General features: G+C 52.0%; 3 protein-coding genes across 4 annotated transcripts in view; 2 read left to right on the top strand and 1 right to left on the bottom strand.

The window, feature by feature from the left end:
- The first annotated feature begins 62 nt into the window (after positions 1-62).
- POLDIP2 (DNA polymerase delta interacting protein 2) lies at positions 63-8,745 on the top strand. The gene is made up of 11 exons (XM_072639751.1): positions 63-262; positions 2,299-2,380; positions 3,199-3,296; positions 3,736-3,832; positions 4,027-4,102; positions 4,444-4,551; positions 4,743-4,879; positions 5,448-5,474; positions 5,736-5,861; positions 6,493-6,572; positions 7,187-8,745. Exons 1-11 carry the CDS (start codon positions 114-116, stop codon positions 7,299-7,301), a joined length of 1,095 nt encoding a protein of 364 aa, XP_072495852.1. The 5' UTR covers positions 63-113; the 3' UTR covers positions 7,302-8,745.
- On the bottom strand, positions 8,477-17,981 carry TNFAIP1 (TNF alpha induced protein 1). Its single transcript, XM_072639752.1, has 7 exons — positions 17,880-17,981; positions 14,081-14,408; positions 13,593-13,762; positions 12,811-12,900; positions 12,666-12,718; positions 12,239-12,434; positions 8,477-11,196 (listed from the first exon to the last, which is right to left on the bottom strand). Exons 2-7 carry the CDS (start codon positions 14,292-14,294, stop codon positions 10,960-10,962), a joined length of 960 nt encoding a protein of 319 aa, XP_072495853.1. The 5' UTR covers positions 14,295-14,408; positions 17,880-17,981; the 3' UTR covers positions 8,477-10,959.
- Positions 17,972-21,557, top strand: part of IFT20 (intraflagellar transport 20) — a 6,838-nt gene continuing 3,252 nt past the window's right edge. The window contains exon 1 of one of the 2 annotated variants that reach the window (XM_072639757.1): positions 17,972-18,462. The gene's annotated coding sequence lies outside the window, so the exon portion shown is untranslated. The remainder of the gene's footprint in view (positions 18,463-21,557) is intronic. The other variant, XM_072639758.1, reaches the window with a different exon arrangement.

Raw genomic sequence — 21,557 nt, 5'->3', positions numbered from 1 at the left:
GTGGGCCGGGGGCGGGGCGCGGCGCGGCGGAGGCGGCACGCAGGGCCGCGCGTCGGCGTCCGCGTCTGTGACCGTGAGCGAGTCCGCGCGTCCGCGGCGGCCCAGGCGCCGACATGGCGGGCCGCGTAGCCCGGCGGGCCCTAGCCGTGGGCGGCCGCTGCTGCTGCTGGTGGCCCCGGCAGCTGGCGGGGGCCCGGGCGCTGCGGCCCCTCGCGACCTTGCCCCCGGCCGCGGCCACGGCGCGGAGACACCTCTCGTCGCGGTGAGGCGGGGGGCGGGCCCGGGGGGCCGGGCCTGGGGCGGGGGAGGCGGGCGAGGAGAGCGGAAGCGCCGGGGGGCGGGGGCCGGGCCTGCGTCCGGCCCAGTTGGGACTCCCGCCCTGCCAGGACGGCGCGCCTGGCTTCGCTGCCCAGAACCCTAGAAAGGGCCGCCTTGGGGTTCCGAGAGGCTGATTGATTTGTCCAAAGTCCCCCAGCTCGTGTGTGTGTGTCTGTCTGTCTGTCTGTGTGTGTGTTTGCAAACCAGCACCAAACGGTCACACAACAAGCATTTATTAAGCGCCCCCTGGGGAGCAGGCCCTGGGCAAAGTGTTGGGGTACCGAAGACAGCTCTGCCCTTGGGGGGCTCCCTATCCTATGGGGGAGGCAGGATGAGCAACAACCGCTTGGGATGAGAGGAGGTAACACGCGGAGGGGGCGGCACCGTGCCTGGGCTCCCGTTCAGCCCCTAAGCAGACATTAAGCACCTGTTGTATGCCGGGCGCCCCTGCCTGCAGAGAGCTTCCAGTCCGAGGGAGAGGACAGGCTGTAACTAGGCCCTTAGAAGAGTCAGGGGAGAGGGGATTGGCATGGAGCCTTGAAGGAAGAAGGGAGAGAGAGGCAGAGCTGAGGGGCCAGCGCCCTGACGGAGGGTGGGGGGAGGGGGGGAAGATGGGAAGGGTGAGGTTAGGAGGAGTTTGATGGGGGGGATAGGGAGCCCCAGCAGGGCATGGAGCCTGAGCAGGGCAGCAAGTGAGGGAGCCTGGAGGAAGCTGTGACCCCTGGCCAGCGGGCTGGGGGGAGGGCGGGATGCCTGGAGACTCTGGTTTCTGTTTTGTGTCTCTATTTGTCCTTAGCTCATGGTAGGCGGGTCGCATGGGAGCTCCCTGGGCACAGGACCAGTTCATTTTTTGTCCTAGAATCCTCAGTGCTGAGCCTGTAGCGGGTGCTCGGTGAATTCTTGTTGAATTGTGGGGTAGGGGAAAGGGGGGGTCCCCAAGAAGCCTCTATTCAGGTTTGTGGTTAGCAGGGCCCTTGTGCTACTCATCTGCCAGGGGCATTTGGACTCAGGGGTCCAAACCTGCAGGTGACTTGTAGAGCAGTGAGGCATCTGAGACCCTTGAGTCCAGCTCCCTAATTTTACAGACGAGAATACCCAGGCCCAGGAGGGATATATGATTTGCTTAAGGTCACACAGTGGGCACCTGAAGCCACTTCCCCCCCAGCCCCAAAGCTGTGCCATGCTGCCTTCTCCTTTGGCCATAATTTCTAGGCTTAATTCTTAGGCCTCAACATCCTAGGTCTCCTGTGCTTGAGCATGGACTTCCCTGAGGTTTAAAGTCTGACCAGAGGTCACAGAAGGACTCCCAGGCTTCCTTGTGGCTCCTGCTGGAGACTCGAGGGGGAAAGGGGGCCGGTCTCATCTGCCGTGTCTTTGCAGGGGAAGGTGTGGTGGGCACATCTGATGAAGAAGCCTGGAAGGTTCAGGGGGAATCAGAGAGGCATCCCCAAAGCACGTGGCATTGCAGGGAGTCTCCCCAGCTCCGACTAGAAACTGAGAGGGTTTCACTTATTGTAGTGCCTAGAATTAGGGATGAGCCCCAAGAACATGTGGACTGTCCTGATTGGAACCTTTAGAAGCCCTTGCTTGTCTCTCAAATAAAAGGGAGGGAGGAGGGAAGAAACAGTTACAGAGCACCTACTGTGTACCAGTCACGGTACACATCCTTCTGATAACCTGGTGAAGTAGGTGCTGTTGGTATCTCTATTTTACAATCGAAATTGAGACAGGCAGGTGAAGCAACTTGTACAGTCCCATAAGGGTCTGAGGTTGAATTTGAATTCAGATGTTCCTGACTCCAGCTCAGACTTTACTGCCCCCTAGTGGCCTCAAAACAAAGCACCTGCCATGTGGTGATGGGTCGAGTATCCTCAGACTTTCCCCACGTAGCTTGCTCTGTCCCTTAAGCTCAGTAGCTCGGTCATTTCTCCTGATGGATGGAGTGCCCCAAACCATTTACTTCAGTGTTCTTCTCTTCAGAAACCGACCAGAGGGCAAAGTGTTGGAAACAGTTGGCGTATTTGAGGTGCCAAAGCAGAATGGGAAATATGAGACAGGCCAGGTGAGTGTGGGGAAGCCAGGGTGGTGGGGGTTGCCCTTTCTAGTCCCTGGCATTGGCCACTTGTCTTAAGGGCAACGAGTGCAGTGCTTGAGCCCCTCAGCTTTGGGGGTGGTCCCACTGTGCTGCACATGAACCGGGGCTGACTTGTGGGGTCAGATCAGCGGAGTGTGTGATAATGATGAGCACTTTTGTCGAATCATTTGAGTTGTATTGGCAAAGATACTGGAAGGGTTTGCCATTTCCTTCCAGCCCATTTTACAGATGAGGAAATGAGACCAACAGGGCAAAGTGACTTGCTCAGGGTCACACAACTAGTGAGTGTCAGAGTCTGGATTTGAACTCAGGTTTTCAGGGCTCCAGGCCTGGCGCTCTGCCCTCTGGGCCACTTAGCTGCCTGAATAATGGTAACAATAGCTAACATTTGTCTGGTGCTCTGAGTGCTTTATGTATACGTGACTATTCTCACAGCAGCTCTCAGGGCCAGGTGTTGCTCTTATCCCCATTTTACAGATGAGGAAATAGACTTGTTCAGGGGTCCTCACTTAAGTGTATGGAGGGATGATTTGGTGGGGGACTGAGATGCAAGTGGAAGAAGGCCCTTTGAATCTGCTCAGGAGGGGAGTGAGCTCAGGGCTCATAGCAGCAAGCACTTTGCCACTTGGCTTGGAAGGGCACAGTTACCCCAAGCCAGGCATCTCTTCTCTTGCCTCTGGTTGTGGCCTTAGTATCAGTTTGAGTCATGCTTTTGCCCGTGGAATGTCCAGAGACTCAGGAGGGGCCAGACCACACGAGCTCACTGCACTCTTCTTCTCTTGCAGCTCTTTCTTCATAGCATATTTGGGTACCGAGGGGTCGTCCTGTTTCCTTGGCAGGCCAGGTTGTACGACCGTGATGTGGCTTCTGCCACCCCAGAAAAGTAAGCCTTCCTGCTGTGTTTGTGTCTTATGAGTGGTGCCAGGGGAGCCGTCTGTAGGGAGAAGAAAGCCGTTAATAATGACTCCTGGGGGTAAAGATGACATTTCCCCACGGGTTCTGGTAGCACCATTGAATGATGGGCACAAGAGTGCTAAGTGCCAGAGAGACAAAAAGGAAGGCCTGAGCTGTGCCATCAGATGCCCTAGGTTTCTAGTATCTACTCCCCAGAGTCACTTTGAACACTTGCTTCTAGCTGAATGATTACAAGTCAAAGGTAAAGTGCTTTCAGAGTGAGGCTTGCTAGCAGCTTTGAGAAAGGCATTCACTTGGGAGCTATGTCCTCAGCTGGTCCCCCAGCTCTCTGTCCCATCTTAACCCTATAAAAGTAGATTAGGGAGTAATTGGGGGCTACTGCACTCAGACCTCTTTCCCATACCCAGAACAGAGAACCCAGCTGGCCACGGCTCTAAGGAGGTGAAAGGCAAAACCCACACATACTACCAGGTGCTGATTGATGCCCGGGACTGCCCACACATAGTAAGTGTGCAAGGGTGCTGGGCCCTGGATCCCCTTGACCAAGGGAAAGAACAGTGCCCCTGACTGAAAGCCTGAGTGGAGACAGCAGGTGTGTGTGTGTACGGGGTGGGAAATATCAGAGCCTTAATCCTCCCTAGAACCAAGACCTTTTTGGTCATGTGGAGACCAGCCCCCTAACCTCTGTCTTGCCTCAGTCTCAGAGATCTCAGACAGAAGCTGTGACATTCTTGGCCAACCATGATGACAGTCGAGCCCTTTACGCCATACCAGGTAGGTGATGGAAACTCTTGAGCTACCTTTCCCTTGGCTGGGAACGGATCCTCAGGGAGGGCTGGATACGGGCTGTGCCTTCATGTAGCCGAATGGTGGTTCTCATCTCAGCAGGAGTCACTACCCAGAGGCAAGAAAGCTAAATGGGCCAGCCTAGTCTTCAGTGCCTCCCTGCACCTTCCCCTTCCAGTTGGAGAAGATCTCCCATTGAGAGCCCCAGAAAAGGAGCCCTAGGGAGTGATGGGCATGGACCTGATCCCCATGGGCGCAGGCTGGGCAGTTCTGCCCTTGGATGAGCCCCTTCTGTGGGGCTCACCGGGCTCCTCTGGCTTCTTCCCTAGGATTGGACTATGTCAGCCATGAAGACATCCTTCCCTACACATCCACTGACCAGGTCCCCATCCAGCATGAGCTCTTTGAAAGGTTTCTCCTCTATGAGCAGTCCAAAGGTACTGGCCCCTAATGAGCCTTTCCAGTGCTCATCCTTCTCCTCCTTTGGCCTAGTGTCTCATTAGGCAGGGGCTCATGGCTCCTGGGGTGGGAAAGGGGCAGGGAGTGGGCAGGAAAGGCTTGAGGTGCCCCCCCGGGCTGGGCCCCAAGAGCAGAGCCTGGCATCAGCTGGCGGCTTCTCCTCTGCTAGTTCCACCCTTTGTGGCTCGGGAGACTCTCCGTGCTTGGCAGGAGAAGAACCACCCCTGGCTAGAGCTGTCAGATGTCCATCGGGAAACCACCGAGAACATCCGTGTCACTGTCATCCCCTTCTACATGGGCATGAGGGTATGTCCCCACTCCGGGCATGCCTCTGCTGAGCTGTGGGCTGCTCGTAATCTACTTTGCTGCCTGAGAACATAATTATCCTGGGGCTGTCTCCATACTTGGGTTCGTTTGATATTTTCTCCAGCACCTTCTGTGGGACAACAGAACAGGCCCTTCTGACTCAGAGTGGGGGAAATGGTGTCAGCCAGTCCAGATTGGCCTTTGTACACTAGGGCCCCAGCATGGCCCAGGCTCTTGCCCCATCCTCACTGTGGTCTCTGCCTCAGTAGGACCGTTGGAGGGTGGGCTGGGGCTGGGCCTCATTCTGGCTGGTTACACTTCCTCTTCCTCTCCTTCCTTTGCACCTTATATGACCTGTGCCCAAATTCAACAGATGCTTAAACAGCAAGTAGCCTCTGGACAGTGACGATATCTATGAAGGTCTGGGGCAAAAGCTCCCCATCCTGTCCTAGGGAGGAGATGGGAGGGGTCGTCAGGCTTGCTGCGTCAGCTTCTGCCACCACAGTCTGTTGCCTTCTGGGGGCTCTGGGCAGATGGGGTCTTATGAGCTTTGTGTTTCTCTCCTTAGGAGGCCCAGAATTCTCACGTCTACTGGGTAAGTAGTTTTCCTTTCCATGAAGTCTTCAGGGCAGGGGGTGTAGGGGTGGGGATGGTGTGGCGGGGTGTGGTGCTTAAGGAGAGGGATGTGTTCTTCCTTCTGACCTGGGAAGGAGAGAGTCACATCAGGTCCTCAGGCATCATTCTTACTTCTTCTTGTGACTCTGGGGAGGGTATGGGGGGGTTGAGGAGGGGTCACACCTAACAGGTCAGCCGCTGCCTCTTTGCCCCAGTCCTGACCCTTTCCTTCCTTGGGCAGTGGCGCTACTGCATCCGTTTGGAAAACCTGGACAGTGATGTTGTACAGCTTCGGGAACGTCACTGGAGGATATTCAGCTTATCAGGCACACTGGAGACAGTGCGAGGCCGAGGGGTGGTGGGCCGGGTAAGGCTGAGAGCCCCCCTTCCTGGCTGCACTTGAATACCCTAGAGGCTTAGCCCCAAGCCCATGTCTTAATCCCTCCCCTTCTCATTTTTCTCATTGTAAGTTGGGTTGAGAAGGGTGGGATAAGCATTGGAGTCAGAACTTCTGGCAGATACTTTATTGATATTTCTGGTGTGAAGTCCGGGGATTTGGGCACCAGGGATCTTGTTCATCCATTCAACAAGCATTTACTGATGCCATCAGCCAGGTCACCTTAACCAGCACCAAGGGAAGGAGCCCGCATGCTGGATGGTGTTGGCCACTTTATTCATTTCTTTCTGAGTCTGGAGGCAAGGCATCCGATGCTCTTCTGTGTGGGCTCTGATAGAAGCCTGTTATATGTTATATGATACATATATATATATATATATATATCAGCAGGGATATAAAGGAGAGTCAGTCCCTGTGTGGAGCATCCACTCTTCTTCATGGGCTCTGATAGAAGCCTGTTATATGTTATATGATACATATATATATATATATATATCAGCAGGGATATAAAGGAGAGTCAGTCCCTGTGTGGAGCATCCACTCTTCTTCATTTTAAATGTTCCCTCCTCTGATTCTGCCCATTTCTCTTGGACCCCCCCAGGAACCTGTCTTATCCAAAGAACAGCCAGCTTTCCAATACAGCAGCCATGTCTCTCTGCAGGCCTCCAGTGGGCACATGTGGTGAGTGAACCCTTCATCCTGGCACAGCCACCAGGGCAGGGACAGCTCTCCCTCCTAGCGGAAAGAGGAGGGTGGACCAAGACTTGTTCCTTCCTGGTCTGCTTGAGTCTTAGGCACCAAGGGTGGGGAGGGGAAAGTGCTGATTATGTACTTGTAGCTACTTTCTGCTGCTCTCTCATTGGGTCCTACCGAAGGCCAGTGAGACAGTTGATGAACCTTGCATTCTCACTGCAATCCAGCTGACACTCAAGGCATTCAGAGCCCAGGGCAGGGCCCCTTTGGTGGGCTGGTGAAGCTCAGTTTTTAAATGCATAAAATACATGGAACTACAGAGGAAGATTGAAATACAATTGTCACAATGGTTTTTTAGAAAAATCTCTTATCTAGAACAAGACAGTGCTGTTTGAACACCACCATGTGTGTTGGAAGTGTAGATACAGTATTGGTTAAACGTTTTGGGTGTTTCTGGACCATCATCTTTTCCTGTGCTGGGAATGAAAGCTTGGGGCTTTTTTCCCCATACTTTTTCCATAGCCAAGAAATTGGGGTTTCTAATGAACACTAGGGGCTTAGGCCACAGCTTCCCTTGAATTGGATTCTTTCTTGTCTTGTAGGGGCACGTTCCGTTTTGAGAGGCCTGATGGATCTCACTTTGATGTCCGAATCCCCCCCTTCTCCCTAGAGAGCAATAAGGATGAGAAAACACCCCCTTCTGGCCTTCACTGGTAGGGCAGCTCAGGATCCACAGCCAGCCTTGGCCTGCCTGGAGTGTCTTCCATCTCAGTGGCTGCAGAACATTGGCCTCTTCCTGTACTTCTCATGGGCCACCATGGGTTTGGCGTCTCTTATAGTTTGTTCCATTTGTTTTTTTTTTCTTTTGGGTTGTGTAACTATTTTCTCTAAAGACCCACATTGGGCTCCTCCAAAATCAGCTTTCCCTGCCCTGCTCACACCATGTTCCAGTACACTTTCCCAAGCAGGAGCCCAACCTATTTGGCTGCCACAGGAGACAGGAGGGATATCCCTCTGACCATTCTAGGAGTTGCTTCGGAGTGTGAGATTTGGTCAATAAATCAGTGCACGCCTGGCCACCTTCTCCATTTCTACATCATGGCATCAGTTTAACCCCTTCCAGCATCATCAGGCTCTTGGTCCTCTGCCCTTTCTGACAGCAAAGAAACCACCAGAACTCTGGGTCCGACCTTTTTTCCCAGCACCCTTCTCCAAGGAAGCTCTACTCTCCAGCTTGGGTCATTGGTTAGAATACCATCTGACCTGACCCCTTCCGACCTTGGTTGCTTTGGAGCCAGGCGAGTTGTTTCCCATTCTCATCGGTTCCTGACAACAGCAGGATGAGAGCTTGGAAGAATCAGAGAAGCCAACTTGTCTGGTTTTTAGATACCACATCCACCTTTGTAAGAAAAGCTTTTGAGGACACAGGTCACCTGAGCTGTCTGGGTGAGGTGACCAATAGCTTCTGGGGCTATGGTTGGTTAGCAGTTCCTAGAAAGGAATTATAAAAGGGGATCCTGGGTTTAATTGAATCTAATGCTTAGGCTCAACAGAACTAGCCTCAGAGGTCCCATCTGAGAACCTGTTTTCTGTCTTCACTCTTGGAAGGTGAAGAAGTGTATTTTTCTGAGTAAAGTGGGATTGCCTTAGCAGCGGCAGAGATATAGGCACTCTATCCTCTTTTTTGCCCTATTAGAATTGCTTGGGCTATTATGGTCAAGGAGACAACATGGCCTGTTTCAGGAGTTAAAATGTTCTGACTGGGGAGTACCTGCCTGCAGTAGAACTGGACCACTTTAGGTCACGGGATCCAGGAAGGAAATGTCATTTGGTGAAGTTCCTAGACTGAGAACTGGTCAAGCTACATCACAAAAATAAATTCCCACTTGATGTACAGCATAACAGGATTTTATTAAAAATTAGTGTTTGTTTCCATTGCCTGTGCTAATCAGGGAGCAGAAATATTGCCATTTAAAAAGTTAGTGAGAAAAGGGAGGCCCTCACTGACCTTTGAGGCGGATGAGGGAAAATAAACCATGGACCTCCCTTGGAGGTTCCCTTGGAGCCGAAGCAGCCTGATTGTACAATATGTAAGTAGAACCTACTACAAGCTGTCTGTGTTAGTGGGCTGCTGGTTTGCAATTAAACCACCTGAACATGGTCTGGAGTTTGAGGCCTGGTGTCTTGGAGTGGGAGGTGGCAAGTGTCGGTTCCCCTCCTCCCCCCCCCAGCTTGTACCACCATCACATCACACCCAAACCTCTTTTATAACCCCTTGATGCATGGCAGGGAAGGTTGTTCAGTTCTGATTTAAAAAACCAACACAAACGGCAGCTTAAAGACAGGACAGCCATTTCAAAAGTGCTATGCAAAACACCAACACCAAAGCCACTTGGAGTCGGGGTGGGGGAAGGGCCGAGGTGGCAGATTGTCTCTGACCTATGTGTTTCATTCACTCTGGCTGAAGTCAGTTGCCACAGCCAAGAGATGAGTGACTTAAGGATTTCCTGGTGATCACTTGAAAAATAGATCTCCACCTTCTGAAGGTGGAATTAGTGTCTTCTAAAGGAAATTCTCCAACTAATTTGCCTATGGCTATAGTGCTTCTGGTAAAAGCAGCCGTGAGTATGTCAACAGACTTAAGTTTTCTGATAGTCTCAGCCAGGGCAATTTAAGATAATGTCCAGTAACTTGCCTTCAGCTCTGTGTGAGAAAGGCTAGAGAAAAGGGTGAGGCCATTGTATAACTGCAGATGCCTTCCTATTCAGGCACATGGCCTAGGAGCCCAGCATATTCTACCTCGTATGAAAAAGGTTTTCACCATGAAGGCTAAAGGAGCGGGTGGGGAACACTGACAGCCTAAAAGACTGAAACATGTTAACCTCTAGCGAAATCTGACCAGACTTAAAAAGATCCCAGGTGTACAGCGCTTGGCAGAACTAGCCAACACCAGCAACATCTTGGCTAATGAAAGGTGATGTTAGGGTGTCTTGCCCTGCTGAAGGGCAGGAGAATTAGCAGATAGCCAGGAAGGTGCCACTAGAGAATCCAAGTGAGATGGACCAAGAAACAAACGCCACCTTCCTTTGGGTTCCTAAACCACCATTGACTAGAGAAGTAGAACACAGGCAGGATTGATGAGAGGAATGAGGTGACTGGACCCGTGATCTGGGAGGAAGAAGGCATTGGCTTCTTTCACAATAGGTACGTTTTTCTGGAAAAAAATTCTGAAAAGACTTTCCAAGGGTTAAGCTAAACCAAATGGGGAAAGGGAAGCCTGCAGCCCCCAAGAGAAGCTGTCTGAATCCCCATGCCCGGGCAGCAAAGACTGCATAAGCTACGTGACCGGGCTGAAGAGATAAACGGAAAGGAAATCAGGCTCTTCCTTCATGTAGCATTGCTCTGCTCAGGCCAAAGTGGGGCCCCTGCCTCCTGAAGGCACCAATGCCCCCCCAGTTCAGAGGCCTGCCCACTCAACTTTCGTTTGCTGAGGTACTTTGTGGGGCTGAGTCACCAGACTCACTACTCCTGTGGCTTGAAAATTTGGCCTTTCCTCAGATTTCCCAGGCCCTGGGCAGTCAGACCCTTCTGTCCCCTTTTACAGCTACAGGCCAACCAGGCTCATTTCATCCAAAATGGGGCCTGACTGACGTTTCCTTACTTTTCCTCTCATGATCTGGATCCTAGGAGAGAGGGGACAGGATTAGGTTTTGGGAAGATTAACCTCATTGCTCTGGTGAGAATTTGATGGATCAGGGCTGACTGAAGAAACTATTGATGACCCAAGAGAAGCAAGGGGAACCAGGATCTCCTCCGTGCTTCTCCTCTCTGAAGGGGCTGCTCAGTCATGGTATTTAAAGTATCTTATACAAAGAGCTGCTGCTTATCACCTGTGATTGGAAATTACCTACAGGACTGCCCAGGAACTCCCGATCCCTAGAACTGAATTCTCAGCCCCCACTTGACCCCAGAAATGGGCTGTGAAGCAGTGCCCCATCCCCACACTTTAGTGAAGGGCAAGAAGATCTATCAAAGGGTATAAGGAAGAACCAAGGCCTAGGCTTCAGGGTCTCCTTAAGGAGAACTTGGGGAGGTTGATCCCCAGGCTAAAAGGCTGTGACCTACAGAACAATGCCTGAGGGCTATCAAGGCAGGAAACCAGGCAGGTGCAGAACAGGGCCAACTAGACCACTGGTGGGCAAGGCTCAGTCTCTTTGGGGGGAGCAGGGAAGCAGGACGAAGTTCCTTCCCCTGCTGCCCCCTTTAGCCTCTCTGGGAGCCCTGTCCCACCCCTGAGGGTCAAGGCCTATGCTCTCCCAACAAGTGCACCAAGGAGAAGGGGAGCCTGTCTGGGTCCTACTGCCTTAAGGTGCTGTCAGTCCCGATGGGTGGACTGGTGGCTGAGCTGCCGATCATCATACGTGCTGTATCGCTTGACATGGATTCGGCGAACTCGCTCTCGTAATTCAGAGGCCTCCTCGTCTTCACCAGGACAAGCCTGGCTCCGGCTGCGGCTTGTGGCCTCCAACAAAGAGTTGTCAGGGACTCGGGGTGTCTCATAGAGCAGGACATTCAGTGTTTCCTCATAGATGCGGGCCTCTGGGAACTCCACCTGGGGCCCAGAAAACCAAGAGGGATTATACAGAGGTTCCAAGGCTGGTGATCTGAACACAGGCCCATAACTTCATCAGTTACTGTGGCCTTGCCTGCCATAGAAAGAAGTCCCCTAAACACCAAAGCCTCATTCTGAGCTGGACTAAGAACCACCTTAGTGCAGGGCCTTAATGTTTCTCATTTAAGAAATGGGAAGAAATGCTCCCTTTGCTTTCAGAAATCTCTTTGGCCTTCTTGTGGAAAGATAGCCATACTCTATGACAGAAGGTCAACAGGACATGGGGCTGGAGAGGAGAGGAAGGCTGGCTGACCTTGCCTCCCAGTATGGTGGAATTCAGGTTTTGGATGTTCAGAGACCTCAGAAGTCTTTTCCCGATTGACTTTGGGAAAGGAATTTTGCTTTCCTGAGCCAATGTCTCCTCCTCTGACAAAGTTGTTGGACAAAGCAATTTCCAAGGTCCTTTATAGCTTTAGCCTACAAATAATCAGCTTACCTTCCCTCAGTTTCCTCACTGGCCCTTTCTCACCCACCTCCTCCATGGGGTTTTTGTGATGATAAATTGAGATCATGAATGGAAAATGCCTGAGAATGGTCAGGGTCCCATACCAGCAGAATTAGCAACATTCAGAGACCAACATCCATGACTCTGGCTGTACTGGCACCACACTCAAAACCTCCTGGGCTTACTGTTCAGGGAGACTTGGGGCTCTTTTTCTGGGGATAAGTTCTCTTTCCCTTCCTGGACATGACCTGTCTTGGATGTTGCCAGGCCCTGGTACAGTGGAACAAGGGAAGCTACCTTGGCAACTTCTGCAGACTCCTTACCCATATCTATTCTGTGACAAGTGTGCCCTCTGTGTGCATGCCCAAGCCTCTCTAACTCTTCAGATTTCTCATGTCTCTCCATGACAGTGATCATGAGCAAAAACCATCTGGCAGATGCTCCAAGACATTGATCCAGTTGAGAGCTCAGTGGCTACCCAGCCCAGTGCTGCAGGATATGCACAAAGCACTCCAGCCCCAAAGCCTCCTGGGGTACCTTCGTCTGCTTCTTCTCAGTGGCGTAGACAATGGAGGTACAGCACACCTCGGCCAACTTCCGGCCTTGGCCATAGAAGGACCAACAGCAGATTTCATCTCCAATGACGTCCTTAATGAAGAGCACGCGGCCATTGAACCGTAGAGAGAGTTTGTCAAAGAGCTCAATGTTCTTAAGCAAGTGGTCGTCAGAGTTGCTATAAACAAAAAGAAGTTGGAAGGTGTGGAGCCAGCCCAAGGCCTCTGGAGCAGAGAAGGGAAGTGGGGGGAAGAGAGAAGGGGACAAGACTGCAGACTGAGTGGGGCCTCCTCTCTCTGTGCCAGCCTGGTACTGCACCCACAGGGATCAGGAGGGGCTGGCAGCTGACCAAAGGGATGGACGATGGACCTCATGTCGGCAGTGCCAGCACCCCCTGCATCCCACTTACCTGGTGTAGGAATATTTGTTGTTGCTCCGGTTATAGAGCAGCTTTACCACAGGCTACAGGGGGAAGATGGAGACAAACAATGCAGGGGGGCTGCCTCTTGCCTCCCTTCTCCTCCCTGACACACCCTCCTGGGTAGTGGCACTACCTTAGTGGAGGCTTCGATGAATCGCTCTTCCTCCTTTGGGGATGTGATGATGGGGATGTTGCACACAGGCTGGTATGAGTCCTTCTTATCCTGTACGTGGACAAGGGAGAGAGAGGTAGAAGGGGTGGGAGTTCTGGGACTGCAGTTAACTGCCCTCTGTGTGCTTGGCACAGGGCCCTGCTGGCAGGGCAGAGAGCAGCCCCCTACTTTACAGGGGATGGGAAGGAGGCTTAGAGAGGGAAAATAACCATGACAGCTAGCTTTTCTACAGGACTTGAAGCTTTGTAATGTGCTTTACAGACATCTCCTTTTATCTTCACAAATACCTACCACCCTGGGAGGTAGCTTCTCTTAGTATCCCCATTTTACAGATGAGGAAACTGAGGTAGGCAGCAGCTAAGTGACTGGTCCAGGGTCACACAGCTAGTCAATCTCCAGGCCCTACTTTAGTTAGTGGCAGGATAAAGCCTATAGTCTAGGTGTCCTGCCCTCTACCCAGACTTGGTAAGTGCCCCTCTGGGCAGTGATGACAGCGTGGTGAGCTGATGGCCTACAGAATTCAGCAGTGGAGGTAGTCAAAAGGCTGGCAGGTCTCCCCACCAAGACAACCTGATAGACAAGCAGACAGCCAGATAAACGGTTTGCTGGCAGAGACTCTCCTAGCAGGCTGACAAGGACTGGATTTACTCCAAATTATATCTCTGCTAATTCTTCAAGAACAAGTCTGTAGAGGAGAGGGGGGAAGGACCCTGCAAGGCCCTGGTTCCTGCCCCTCTGCCTACCTGCAGTGCCATCTGACACATGTCCACCAGGCCCTGGATGAGGTAATATTTGGCTTCTGCCATCAGCTCCTTGATCTCCTGGCGGTTCTGGGGAAGGTTGATGGTGTCATCTCGGAGGTAATTCAAAATGGTGCCAAAGTGTTTGCCGCATCGGTCTATGAGGATCCAGCCTGGGAATTCAGACCAGAATCCAGGGCCATTACTGCTGGCCCCAGAGGACTTTATTTCCACTGCTCCTGAGCAAGGAGAATGGAGGGATGATCTCTACAAAGGGCTGTAGGAATGGGTGTGGGAAGTCACTCATTTCTGGGCCCTCACTTACCTGTAACAGAAGGGATAGCCCAAACTACCACTGACGTCCCACTCAGCTCCACTAGTCTATGAAAGGGAAAAGCCCCACATCTCTCATGCAAGGTCTGCCCTGGGACCCACCAGTCCAAGTGCTTCCTGCCGTTACCACTCTTATTTTTCTGGCCTTGGGTCCTTACCCTCCTTGTCAGTCAGCACCTCCATGCGCCCGCTGAACATGGCCTTGAGCATGGTGTCATGCCGGGTGAGCACCCGCACCGTGGTGTAGTACAGGGAGCCTCCAACATTGAGCTGGATGTATTTGTTGCCCATCCCACCACCCTTAAAGCCCCCTGGCTTGGGCTTAGATCCTGAGGCTGGGCACAGGCCAGCCAGGCAGGTATCTCCGGACATCTCCCGCTGCAGGTAGATGACCACACGGCAGGAGGTGGGCCTAGGGCGTTCCACTGTGGTGGAGGAAGTCACAGGCAAGCAGTTGGTGGAGGCCAGAGCCTCATAATCTCAGGACTGAAGGCAGAAGGGAAGAGAGAACAACAGAAGTCAGGAGGACTGTGAACTTAGAGTTAAAAGGACCGCCACAGTCTGGCCACACCCTGTTCCTCTTCTCCCTCCAGGTCCCCATGCAAATGGCTTGGCAGCCCTCAGAGATACAGGCCAGGGCCCAAACAAGAGAGAGGAGTAAGCTGAGGACCCCTGAAGACCAGACAGAGAGGTTCGCAGGGATCACAAAAATGGCATTACTATAATAACATGTAAGGTGTATTATAAATAACAAACGGGATGCCCGTCCCACCTAGGTGTATACTATTCCCAAAGGTTCAACAAGGTCCCAACACTGCAGCCAAGTTAACTGGGAATTTACGCAATACAAGACTTCTCCAGGATTCAGATGAAAGGCACTTAAACTGTCCATTTAAATAGAAAGGGAGGAAGTTGGTTTCCCTTCCCTTCTCATATTTCCTTCCTTCCTTCTTTTTTTATGAAGTAACTTTTAAAAGTCAATTCTGGTCTGTATTCTCTCTCTTCCTTCCCTCCCAACATCAAGAAAGCAAGAAAACCAATCCCTTGTTACAACCATGTGGGAAGGAACTGAGAGATACCACTTGGGGTTTCAGGAAGGGATGAAAAACACATGACTTGAGAGAAAAGACTGGAACAAGCTACAAGGAAGCCAAGGCTGGAGCATCTTCAACTGCCAGGCTGGATAAGCTGATGTGAGAATCATCAACACAGAAATAATTAAATTCGTGAAAGCTGGTAAGATCAAATGCAATATAGTCTGAAGGAAGAAGAGGGCCCAGGAGGAACCCCAGGGAATGTTCAGGAGTGATCTGGAAGAGGATCCAGTAAAAAGGAGCCTGAGAAGGTGCGGTCAGAGAAGTGGGGGGGAAAACCAGAAGAGAGAAGAGTGTCACAAAAACCTAGAGCATTCTAGTGAACTGCTACCCCTGGCCTCAGGCTGCTGGGTTCTTGATTCTCTCTGCTTGGCACAGAATTCATGCCAATCCTTGCAGTTTTTCTATGTCTAGAGAAATGACCAGAAGGCCACCTGCTGGCTTGTCTTCCTGAGCACAAGGGCAGGGGTTCCCAGTCCTTTCCTATTTTCTAAGGGGTGGAAGAAGATCCCAGAAATACTTCATGATCCAGGAAAACCACAAGATGAACCCCAAACACTGGGGATTCATTGTAACACGGAATTCTAGATGCTAGTGGGCCTGGGGAAGTAGAAAGGGAGACAGACTGCACCTCATGCATTAGAGACTGATTTTCCTTCCACCTACTTTTCAAGGTAGCAGGCTAGAGTTATAGGGCGGGCTGTCCTGAAAGTTAGGAAGGCTGGGGTTTGAGTCCTGAATAACTCTGAGCCAGTCGCTTAACTTCTCAAGGATCTTATGCAACTCTTTAAAACAATAAATTTCACCGATGTGCTTTTATAAAGGAATTTTCCTACAATTATGAAATCACAAGTTTGGTTCAAAAAACAATTAGCAAGGTGCACCCTAAGGTGTTCTACCCTTGGAACAGAACAGACATACCAGGCTTGTCTCCCCAACCAGGCTGTAAGATCCCTTAGGGCAAGAATTACACCCTAATTCTGGATCCCTCACAGTGTCTGCACATTGTAGGTATTCATTAGATAATGACTTTGGAGGAGAAACTACAGCTAAAAGGATCTGACTGAATGGCAAAGGAAAATGGGAAAATGTATTAGTAGACAAGTGAGGGCTGCCATAGATAGCACTCTAGGAGAACGGAGATTTTAGCAAAGATCTGACAAGGTCTCCTGCTGCTCTTATGGACCAGATAGAGGGAAGATGCTGAATGACTCCATCTAAAGAAGAGGCACTAAAGGAAGGTGGCCTTGGTTTAATCAAGTACCCCAGGGACCTGTATCTGGCCCTATGCTGTTTACCATTTTTAGGGGTGACTGAAAGGTACTGACCACATTTCTGGATAGTGACAGAGTCTAGAAAGATCTGTGCAGCGTAGAATGTTGGGCCATACCCAATAAGAAGGAATTTAACCGTGATAAAGATAGTCTTACATCTGGACCCAAAACAAGTCCATAAGCTAAGGATAAGGAAGCCCATTATGGTTTCTGAGGGATGGAGCTAAAAGAGACCATTCACCCAGGCCAGCTCCTCACTGTGCAGAGGACAAAACCAGGAAAGGAGTGACTTAGGCTCAAGGTCGCACAGCAGCAGCTAAACAGACTGGAGAGTAGTGTGGTGGGTAAAGATCTCTAAGGTTTAATGCTTTGCCATTAACAGTGTGCTACATGTAACACTGGCAGATATTTGGGAAGAAATGAATAGGGTCTTGGGCTGCATGAGGTGAGGTGAGACTCCTGATGGATTCTGCTCCAGGCAGACCACTTCTGGAATGCTGTGTTCAATTTGGGGTGCTACGATTTAAGAAAAAAGACCTTGGATAAACTGGTGGAGACCCAGGATTAAGGAACCAGGGATAATGAGCCTGGATAAAACTTAGCCAGGTGGAGGGAGAGAATGAGAACTATCTACAAGTATCTGATAGGGGACCCCAGAGGGCGGAGGCTGGGACAATGGGTGGAGATTGTAGAGAAACACAGGAGGAGAAGGTTCTTAACGAGATGGGGCCGAAGTGGAGTGGGCTGCCCCAGGAAGCCTTAAGGAGCTCTGTGCAAAAAGGGAAGGAGGACCACTCAGTGGGCATTACTGAAGTACACGTCGGACTAGAAGTGGCCCCTGCTCACTCGGCCATTCTGGCTAGAGAAGCAAGCGGAGGAAGGAAACACAGGCTCTGTCTCCTAACCTAAAGGGTATTTTCCTTTCAGCTTTTCTAAGCTGCTAAGCCTTCCGGAGCAAGCCAAGAACAACAACGCGAAGGGCTTCTCCCAGCCCTGAGGCCGTGGCCCCCTGCCGCAGGGATGGCTTCGGGGCCAGGAGCCGGGCCGCCCTGGACCAAGCGAGGTCAGATTACATTTCCCTCTGAACCAATGGGCTCCCGGGCTCCGCCCACAGGGAACGCCCTGAAACTGACTCGGGGGAAAAAGAAGTTTCCATCGAGCCCCTGAGCGCTCTTCCTTCCGGACTGGGGGGAGGTCTAGAGGCTTGGGGGTGGGTCCGGGCCTCGGCCAACGAAGCCCCGCGGACTAGGGAACCGACGGGGCGGAAGACGTGGCCCGGGAAGGGAGGCAAAGCGAGGCTCACCCCGGGGTCACCCTGCCCCCCAAGAATGTCTATTGCGCTCCCTTTCCGGCTCTTCCTCTGCTACCCGCTCTGCCTTCTTCCCCTGTTTTCTCCCCCTCCCTCCTCTCGCCCTTCTCCTCCCACCTACCCTTCCTCCTCCTCCTCCTCCCATCTCCCCTCCTCCTTCGGGCCGGGTCTCAGAGGACGGCGAGGGGGCACACTCACGGCCTCTGGTCCGGGGCGCGGGGCACGGGACGCGCCTCCCCACCTCCCCGCCCTCCTGGGGCGGACGCGGCCCTTCTCTTACCTTCGTCCCCGGAGCGTCTTCCTAGGGCTCTGTCCGGCCTGGACCCCAGCTCCGGCTCCCGCAGCCCCAAAGAAAAACGCCCCGACCCTGACCCCGACCCCCGCCCCAGGCTCTGGTAGTGAGCTCATATCCTCCTCAGGCTCCACCCCGAGCCCGGCTCCCACGCCTGCCGGGGAGGGCCCACGACTACAACTCCCAGAATGCAAAGCGAGGGAAGGCACGTGTCTCGGGGGGATGTTTTTCTCCTGCCCACGCCTCCTGGCAGCCGTCTTATCCCCGGGAAAGAGGGAAAGCGACTTCCGGCTCCTCCCTCGGCGCAAAGGAGTAGGGGAGGTGTGGGCTTTCCTTGCAGTCTAACCTTCGCTCCTCAGACTCAGCTTCCCAGCAGGCATTTCGAAGAGGGAGGTGGAACCATTTCCGGCGGCGAGTTCGCGGCGCGGGAAGTGACGTGTACGGTAAACAGGAGCTGTAGCCGTGGCAGCGCCGGGGCGGGCGGCTCCGGGCGGCGGATTTAGCTGCTAACCGGAGTGCGGGGCCGCCGTCTCCCGCGCCCGCCCCGCATCGCGGCGGGCCCCGGCTTCAGGTGGGTGGCGGCACGGCTCGCGCGACTATTGGCCTCGCCTCGGAGGCGCGGGCGGGTGCCTCAGTTTCCCCGGGAGGCTCTCGGGGAACCCCCGGTAGAGGGCCTGGAAGAAGTCGGTCGCCCCGGTTCCACGAATGTTTCCAGGGGGCTGCCTGCCCTGTGGCCCACGCCCGTCATCACTGAGTGTGGCGCTCGGCACCGCGCCCGGGACCCCACGTGGGACGGGATTTGGCCCGGCGGGGGCCCACCCGCCAAGTCCGAGGGCGGAGGAGGTGGCTTCGGGGCTGGGGTCCCTTTGTGGCTGTTGGGGTGGGGCTGCCCTGGCCTTCGGGGCTTCGAACTTCCCAGTCCCTTGTTCTGGGGGCAGCTGGTGGTGCAGAGGATGGAGGCCGGAAGACTTAGGTTCAAATCCGGCCCAGACACTAACTAGCCCATTGCCCCCCTCCAGAAAAGCAAGTGGCACCTGCACCCCATAAAAGGGTGCTGGAGGGGCCTGGCCATTCTTTTCTCTTCCATTTTTGTGTCTTGTGTCGATGGTAAAAAAGTTGTTAGGGACCCGGCACGCGTGACCTGGGGCCACTTAAGGTGAGACAGCCTGGCCGGAATCTGGTCTTCACCTTTTCGGTTTCAGAAATTTCATTTTAGCCAATTAATAGTCAACACTGTGTACCTGCCTCAGGGCAGCCAAGAGGTGCAGGGGGTGGAGCTCTAAGTCTGAAGTCAGGAAGACTCATCTCCCTGAATTCAAATCCAGCCCCAGTCACTTACTAGCTGTGTGACCCAGGGTAAGTCACTTCACCCTGTTTGCCTCAGTTTCCTCATCTGTAAAATGAGCTGGAGAAGGAAATGATACACCAAGAAAACCCCAGATGGAGCCGCGAAGAGTGGAGCACAGTGAAGAACCATTTAACCACAACTGTGTGCCTGGGGCTGTATGGGATGTTCAGGGAGGACCAGCTCCTCTGGTGTGAGGCCTTGCTGAGCCCTTTTCAGGGCTGCTCATTCACCTTTGTTGTTTACCTATCACCTGTGGCTCCAAGAAACTATCACGCCCCACGGCGTACCTCAGGAACCATTTTGGCCGATGTGACCCACAGGCCTCGAACCCTTGGCTGAGTTAGGGGGCTGTCTACCCCAGGTGTGTGAAGATTTCCCCAGCAGAACGGGGGGATGAGAACAGTTTGTTCCAACAGCCACAACAGTGACCGAAGTAGGTGCCGTGGAGGGCTCGGTCATGTATTGCAGCCTGGCCATTGCCAGTTGTCCTCAATTGGATGACTTTGGAAGAGTGAGGCTGGCAACCTTGCAGGACTGTTTCATTTAAATCCAATTCACAGGCAAGTCAAGACATCACCTGAGTTGTTCTTGGTCTTTGAAAATGAAGAATGAAAAAAATCAACACTATGTGCTTGGCGCTGTGCCAAGTGCTGGGGATCCAAAGAAATTCCTGCCCTCAAGGAGCTTGTAGTCTGATGGGGGGAGCCCCCTCCAGGTGACCTGGCCTGGGGGCACAATGCTTGAGGAGTTGAAACCAACAAAGTAGCTGAGGAAGTTAACCAAAAGAAGGGAGGCCTTGGGGAGGAGTTCATTGCTCTGTCCTCCAGCCCTCCCTCCAGTCTGAGGAGAGAGGCACCTGAGAGTGCTGAGGAGGTGTGAGCAAGATGATAAGATTTCAGGGGAGGAGCTTTCCTGGGGGAGGCAAGATGTTCCTAGAGCTGAGCCCATGTCAAGAGAAGGCAGCTGGAAAAGTTAGCTGTTCCCCAATGACCGAGTCCTAGGGAAGCTTCGCTTGCAGCAACCCAGCTAATGCAAACTTATTAATTTGTAATGGGAGAATCTGTGCTGCTTGTCTGCATAGGGCACTGTTTCTTGGGTGTAGACCAGATACCCAAATCTGAAGGTGACTTGGTGAGCCCAGCTGAAGAGCAAAGGGGGCTGTATCTTTTTTAGGGGATACTCACCTCAAGCTAGGATAATTTGATGGAGTGTCTGGTAGCAGTCATCTGGCATCAGAACACTCACACTTCTGGATGGTCGGGGAAATACATCAACAAGTCCTTCCCCTTTGGCTCGCACCTGCTCTAAGGCCAGCAACACCTTATGATGTTGCAGTGCAGCTAGTTACAACTTGCCATGATCTGCATTCTAGCCATGATTCTCTTTAGGGATGCTGAGGCCCCAGGTCTTACTGAACCCAAGTTCACCAGTCGTCCACTGAGCATTATTCAGCTTCTTGAATAAATCTCTTTATCAAAAAGTGGGTATCATACATACCTAATCATCAACCTTTTAAAATTATTGTTGGTCATAGTATTGATCAGAGTTAGGTTTTTCAAAGTTATCTTTACAATATTGTTATACTATCAGTTCTCTAGGTTCGTCTCACTTTACTCTGCATCAGTTCATAAATTCTTTCCCAAAACTAACATTTTCCTAATTTCTTGCAGCATAATAAAATTCATTTATTATTTGTTTAGGCATTCCCCAACTGAGAGGTGCCTCCTCAATTTCTAGATCTTTGATATTTCAAAAAATGCTTCTATAAAATAGTTTTACGCATGGAGGCCTTTTCTTTTTCTTTTCGTGTTTTTTAATCTCTTTGGAATTGTGTGGTATATTCTCTATTCCTTGTTGCCCTAATGGTCTTCATTGAAAATACAGAATCCCATTGAGATTTCAGTAGGAGCAAAGAACCCTATGGAAGAAAATAATAGTTAATTGCACAGATTCGGGAGTGGCCTTATCCTGTGGTAAACTTTCTGGCCCATTGTTTCTGTTAAAATTAGTTATGGAAGCATTATTCTTGACCGAGGGACATTTTTGACACCCAAACCTTTTTTTTAAATTGTATTTGAAATCAGTGTTCATTACACCCATCTGCTAAAATTTGTTTTGAATTATGATGCTGAAAACATTATAATTTCCCCTCTACTGTGGGGGACAGCTCTGGAATAGGAAAGAAGGGTTGATTTGTAGGTGTTGATAAAGTTTACTAGATCAGTAACATTCATAGCCTGTTCCTGTTGATCTCTGTAGTATAACAAAGATAGATCAGTGACTGACTTCCTCTTCCTCTAACCCTGCATGCCTTTGAC

Source organism: Notamacropus eugenii, chromosome 2 (genome assembly GCF_028372415.1).
Source record: "Notamacropus eugenii isolate mMacEug1 chromosome 2, mMacEug1.pri_v2, whole genome shotgun sequence".
Lineage (NCBI taxonomy): Eukaryota > Metazoa > Chordata > Mammalia > Diprotodontia > Macropodidae > Notamacropus > Notamacropus eugenii.
This window is presented reverse-complemented; position numbering and strand designations above follow the sequence as displayed.